Source organism: Anser brachyrhynchus (genome assembly GCF_964034855.1).
Source record: "Anser brachyrhynchus genome assembly, chromosome: 2".
Lineage (NCBI taxonomy): Eukaryota > Metazoa > Chordata > Aves > Anseriformes > Anatidae > Anser > Anser brachyrhynchus.
The window spans coordinates 159,337,785-159,344,510 of NC_137695.1; the positions used below are offsets into that span (position 1 = coordinate 159,337,785).

General features: G+C 46.0%; 1 protein-coding gene across 11 annotated transcripts in view; it reads left to right on the plus strand.

The window, feature by feature from the left end:
• ADGRB1 (adhesion G protein-coupled receptor B1) overlaps positions 1 to 4,329 on the plus strand; it is a 258,665-nt gene extending 254,336 nt beyond the window's left edge. For all 11 annotated transcript variants that reach the window (XM_080580828.1, XM_080580829.1, XM_080580833.1 and 8 more), the window contains one exon: positions 2,916 to 4,329. In XM_080580828.1, coding sequence (XP_080436954.1) covers positions 2,916 to 3,113 — 198 coding nt within the window. In that variant the 3' untranslated portion in view covers positions 3,114 to 4,329. The remainder of the gene's footprint in view (positions 1 to 2,915) is intronic.
• The last annotated feature ends 2,397 nt before the right edge of the window (positions 4,330 to 6,726 follow it).

Below are 6,726 nucleotides of genomic sequence, written 5' to 3' on the forward strand. Positions count from 1 at the left end.
AGGCACGTGGCAGTTCATCCTCAAAAAGCAACCCTTAGTGCCTCCAGCACTCTGTGCTCAGAGTAGTAGCTCTTGTCTTGGAAGAGACGGTCACTGCCATCAGTGATCTGTTCCTACCATCAAGAAGCAACACAGACCTCTATCAGGTCCATGTGCCATCGCTTTTCAATGCTGAAAATTCTTAGCCTGTGTAATCCTTCCTCCTAAATGTGCTCAATAAGTTTGTGGCTGTGAAGTGTGCACCCTCATAACTTCCACTGTAGCCTTTTTGAGGGAGGTCTATCAGGAAGCCTACAGAGAGCACATCATAGGCAAGATGCAAGTGCCCAGTGAAGTTGTGAGCTGTCACAGTGATGTTTTGATAGTTTTCAGTTTCATTCTCTTCCTACTAATTCCCAACATTTATCCTTTCTTAATAAATCCCAACATTTAGCATCCATTTTTATCACGATCGAGTTATTATTGCAACCCTTAGGTCTTGTCCCTCAGTGACAGATCCGATCAGAGGTCGCTGTTGTGGATCTGAACTTGTAATTGTTTTGTTGTTTTGTTTTATTGTTGGTTTTATTTCCAATTTCTGTTCCCTATCTGGATTTGCAGCTGCTCTCACTCCGTAGCTCAAAAGCAGCCCGTTACAAGACCAGCTGCGAGGTTTGCCAATCACGCTCAGTGAACACGATCAGGTCTGGGTGCATCTTCACAGCATGAAGGTCAGGAGCGTGGCAGATGGAGGGAATGTCAAAACAGAGATTGCTTGGAAATAGAAAGACCTGCTGCTGAAGGTGGCCGTAAATAATGCCATCAAAGAAGGGCTTTCACTTGAGAGGAAAGATGGAATTATTTATGAGCTTTACATACGATCATTTGTGCTGCTCTCTGTTAAATAACACAGCTGTAGACATCAGTAACTTTGAAAACTTGGGGCACTACAACAGTAGTGAGAGAAAACAAAATATTTTTCATTGGAAAGAGCTTCTCTGGCTACGCTTTTTGTTCTTCATCTTTTGGGAAACTTGTAGTTTCATTTCAGTTTTTGTTCTATTTGTGCTTTTGTCTTTTTGTGTACCTGCTCACCGCATCTTTCCATGGCAGACTAATGGACCGCAAAACCACCATAGGTAGAAGTTGCACTTCAGGGAGTCTCAAACTTGTCTCATTAAAACACACACAGAGATGAAAAGGTTTCAGGTTTTAGTAACAGTGCTTCTTAAATGAGTTCCAAAATAGATAATGGAGTAAGTCAGCAATTGTATCACCTTTTCCGTCCTATTGCTGTTAATCAGCATTGTGCTACATCATGGAATAAAGTAAGAATAACACACGGCATAAGAGCAGCTGTGTGTCATAGGGTTTAATGAAAACCACAGCTGCAGGATTCAAAAACTGAAACGTTTTGCTCTCCTCTGAACAACACAAGGCCTTTTTTAAAAGTTATTTTTTCTCCCTTTGAAATAAAACAAATACAATTTCAGAGTACCTTCACTTCCCATTGAAGTGAGGACCGGGTTTACCTGGTTCCCACATTCATCACTCCAAGTCCACCAAACGACCCAGAGCCTTATTCCCATGGGCAGCTGCAGGCACAGCTTCAAACACACCTTACATGAAGGGTGAAAGTCTGAAAAGAGAATTTGTGGGTTGGGTGATAGGATGGAAGCCCTCCCCGCTGGGATGAAGGTGCAATGCCTTCTCCATCGTCACCGCTGTGTGGAGTGGGATAAATCACAGGCTGCCTGAAGGAAGGGACAAACTCAGAACCCAAGGCAGGAGGATTTGTAGCAGCTGGGTGTTTAGGTTTCCTATGGGGCTGCAGTGATCTCTGCTGCATCCTGCTGTGCAATTGTGATACCACAGTCTGTGTGCGGCCTCATCTCCCCTCATCAATACACGCTGGTGACAGCATCGAGCTGTGGCACGTCCTGGGCTGCATGTGAGCTGCATGCGTGTCTCCTTTGACTTCTTCGCTCCTTGTCACCCCCCATGCAACTGCCTTTCCTCCCACCCTTTCTGCTAGCTTCCACTTTTTCCCTTTGGCAGGTGGCTCGGAAGGGCTCTGTGCTCCTGTCACATGCAGGGAAGCTTTTCTTAACTAAGTGCTGGAGTGTTTTGTGAGGATAATTAACTGTGAAAAGCATTGCTCCTCGTGGGGGACAGAAGCTTAGTGGAACAGCTCATTTAAAACCTTTGCATGGACTCCCCTTCATATCCTTACTGAAGAGTTCCCCCATTTTATAGAGCCCCAGCTCTCCCCAATCTTGGTGCATACCAGCAGAAACTCTCTAGACTGATGTCCACGGTGGGATGCTAGCAGGGCAGTGGGCTAATACCCGACAATAAAGCCTCGAAGGCTTGGTGTAGAGTTGTTGCAAATGTTTTTAGCCTCAGAGCTGACAATCCAGCCCATCAAACAGCATGGGTTCACTGCCAAAGTAGTTGGCAGTAAATAGCTGGGCCACATGATGAGCATCCCATCTATATGAGATGCAGTTGGTGTACGTTCAAACAGACCTCATCGTAATCTGAATTTTCATGTGGGGATTTCCTGAAGAAATAGGAAAAGATCTTAAGTTCTTAAAAGCATTTGCACTTTTTCGTTGGAGTTGTTAGTGGCAAAAGCCACAGCTGAAAGCTGAAGTATCTAGGCATTATGTTAAAGATAACAATGGGGGGAAAAAAAAAAAAAAGAAAAATAAAAGTTAGATTTTCTTCCTGAAAATAGTCAATTAAACACTGAGTGCAAATCTCACTGAAATCCCATGTTATCTCAGATCATGAGTTTCATGGGAAAAATTGACTTTGATGTAAGAGTAAGGAAGGCAAAAAAATGGCGTGCATTAAATGGGCACTAACCTCATTCTCTTGTGTTTTTTTTTTTTTTTCTCTCTCTCCTTTCCTATTCCTTCCTCCTCTTGCAGCAAGAAAAACAGCAGACACCAAACAAGAGACCCTGGGAAGGAATCAGGAAAGTCCAGTCCCCACCGTCATGGGTTAAAAAGGACATCGAACCTGTGGCACAGTCTCCCCTAGAACTAAAAACTGTAGAGTGGGAGAAAACAGGGGCCACCATCCCTCTGGTGGGACAAGACATTATTGACCTTCAGACGGAGGTCTGAGCAGAAAGGGAAGAAAGGGACTTTTTTTTTTTCCGGAAAACAAACGAAACAAACAAACAAAACCACGTTTTAAAGAAATGATTAAATTAAATCGGAACCGAGCGAGAGAAGTGTTTGGTTTCTTTTGAAACCTTTGGTAAGACGGAGTAACTTTTGTATTGTTCTCAGCAGAGAGGGGAAATATTACTTTATAGAGTATAGTAGCTGTAGGTTCAGGACAACATGAGCTTTCCCAGGTAGGACTGGAGAAGAAGTGAGCCTGGAAGAAAGCGAGGAGGAGGCAGAGGGTGGGGAGGAGCTGCTGGGGAAGAGCCCTGTGGATGCTTTGGGGCCGCTGCCACACGCCGGGAGCCTTCCTGCTTTGCCACCAGGAGGTGCAGAAGGACAGCCAGCAGCCACCACGAAGGGCCGAGAAGATCGAGGTTGTTTGGGGAGCGCAAGAGGTGATGCCAGCAGTGCGGTCCGGCTGGAGGTCCTGGAGGAGACCCAGCCTTGAGGGGCTGTGGCATCCCTTGCCAGTCCTCGCTCCCCACCTCTCCCTCACCAGCTTGTCTGAGAAGGAAGGAGCCGGGATGTGCCCAGAGGTGGCCAAGAAGACGCCCCCACTTCTCCGTGCCACCCCACGACCTCGCGTCTCTGCTGCGGGTCCGTACGGGGACCAGGGGGGACGTGGTGGGCGAGAGTCACGTCACCCACGGCTCAGGTGGAGAGGTAAGGTGGGGCTTTCTCCTCTCAACCCCCCAGTGGTGGAGCTCCTGTGCGCCCCGAGGAGTGGGCCAAGCACAGGAGGAAGGAACCACCTCCAAAACCTGCTCGCCCCGTCTCCAGGGAGAGGGTTGAAGGTGTTAGAAAAAGAGACCACCAAGACGAATGTAGGTCATTTCATTGACTGTTACATAGATAAACTCAGCACAGGCCTTGCAAAGTCTGCTTGGCCTCATCCTTTTTTTTTTTTTTTTTTTGTGTTACTTTTCCTTGCTTTCGGACTCAGATTTGTTCCAAGCTGCCCCTCCCTGGAAGGCAGAGAGAGAAAGAGGGAAAGACAGATCCACCGATGTACCTGGAGATATTTGGTATACAGAGATGTTGCCTTAGGACATTGAGACAAACTGACAACATGAATAACGTCCACTTGGAAACAAACAAACAAAAAAAATAATCTATTTTTTTCCTTCTTCTTTTCTTTTCTTCAATAAAAAGAGAACTTGAAACCCGAGACCTTTCTTTTCTTTGGCTCTTGTCGTTTCGAATGCCTTTCTGTGCCGTAGGACCGCGCAGGCATGGGGTGAGGATGCCACCTGCTGAAGGTGGAAGGCAACTTGCTCCGTGGAAAGTTTGGGATGGTGGGAACACACGGCCCCCTTTGCCTCTCGCTTGCAATGTTTTGCTTTGCTTTATTCATTTTGGGCTTCGGTTCTTGTCCCCTCGCTGGCTCTTCTTCTCCCTCCCCACTGCCTAGAGCCAGCGGGCAGGTTTGTGATCCTAAAAGAAGGAACAGGCGGAGTGGTCAGGAGCGTGGGGCATTCCTCATCATAAAATGCTCTGTTTACTTCATCATGAAAAAAATAACAATATATATTTTTTTCATTAGACATTTCTCAAGGTTATTTACAAAAAAAAATGCTATCTACATTTCACCCCAAAAAAGTGTTGTGCAATATTTTTATCATTAAAAAATATACCACTGGCATTCCACGCAGCCTTTTCTTTCTTTCTTTCTTTCTTTCTTTTTTTTTTTTTTTTTAAATCATCCCCAGCAGTGTCTGACATTTGGAACAACTCTCCCAGCTTTGGAGACGTGCGGTGCCAAACCTCTGGATGTGAGTGGCCGGATTCTGCCAGACAGCAGTAAAGCTTGATCAGGGTCTGAGTTATTACTGCATGTTTGGGTTTCTTCTTTTTTTTTTTTTTTTTTAATTATTATGATTATTTTAACGTTTTTAGGAAAAAGCTATGAATCCAAGAGGTAAAACATTCACTGCCCCCAGTTGTGCTTCTCCCACTGAGAGGTGTTGCTGGACATGCAAACATCTCTGTGTCAGCTTTCCGTTGGGCCACCTGGGTTATTGATCTCTAAAGACAGTGGCATTTGCCTTGCCATTAAGTGTGTAATATGATGGATGGAAAGAAAATTTTAAAAATCCAAACAGGTTAAAAATAGGGAAAATGATTATTTATAAAAACTGTGATATTATTGTCCAATTTTAGATTATTCTATGAAACAGGAAAGCACAAAGGCCTCCCTCAGATGCCGGGTTGTATGATACTGTAATTATTATAATTACAAATAATGAATTTTAGCAAACAGATATCTTTATACTGTGTTTTAAATCTTTTTTTTTTTTTCTCCCCTCCCTGCCCACTCGAGCCTGCCCTCTCCTCCCCGACTTTTCCCATTCACCCATTCACTCCGGCTGACTTGCAGGACATTAACGGTGTTATGTAATTACAGAGATAAATGTTTGTTTAATAACTGTTGATATTCGACTTTCTCTGCTCAGTTCCTCCGGTTAATTCTGTTTGCCCTCACCCTACCTGCCCCACGCCATGCTGTCCCTTCCTTCCCTTCCTTCCTCTCTATGTTCGTCAGTTTTTTTTTTCTGTACAGTTTTCAGAGCACAAAATGAATGTGTCTTATTTCTAATAAAAGAGGTGTGAACTCTAGCGATGTCTGCTTTTTAAAAGCTCCCCACGTGTGGTTTGCATCACGCCCAGGTGCTGGGAAACACCTCTGCTGGACCCGCAAGCTGCTGCCATGGCTCTCTGCCCTGGAAGAGCAGAAGAGTTTGGCCTAGGACCAAACATACCCCCAAGCACATTCTTTCCCTTTAGTCTGTAGCTTCTTGGCACCCCAAAACCACTTTGAATTCCCTTTTCCATGTATCGCAGCCTATTTTTCCATGGGTATCTCCACCCTAAGACTTGCTGCCCTCTTCCCAACCCATGCCACAAGAAGTTGATATTACCATAGACCAGGAAGGATTACTGGCAGAGGGCAGCAATGCTGGGTTACAGTTCCCAATGGGTTCTGGGTGATGCTGATGCTGCCCTGCAGAAATTCCTGCAAAGCCAGCCCCCAGCTCACCCAGATGTCCCTTCCACCTCCGTCGTCACCAGGAAGAGCACGGCTTGGTGCACGAGGGGGTTAAGGATGTCACTCATGAAAGGCGACAAGAAACGGGTTGAGCCAGGGACTGTTTACCTCCTTGGCATTTCCCCTTGAGCAGCTGAAATCCTCCAGCAGTAAAAATGTGCCCTTACCTCCCTGACTCTGCTCCATCACCTGATCGACGGCTTTTAGGTTTACGGGCAGGCCTGCAGGAGGTCTGGGGGCTGCCAAATCGGCCCCAGCGCTGCTGCTCTGTGGAGCCTTGATCCAGAGTCATCGCAGGTGCCCAGAAGGAGCAGCTTCCCTTGGCCTGGCTGGATCGAATCAGATCTCGGAGCGATTCACTGCGCTGCATCCCCGCTGGGACACCTGCCACTAAAAGCAGATGACTGCCCACCGTGATTGGCATGACCCATCCAAACAGCTGGTGCATCCAGCAGAAATAAAAGAGGAGGTTTTGGCTAGACAGGTTAAAATTCTCTTGTTTACACCATGCCATCAGGT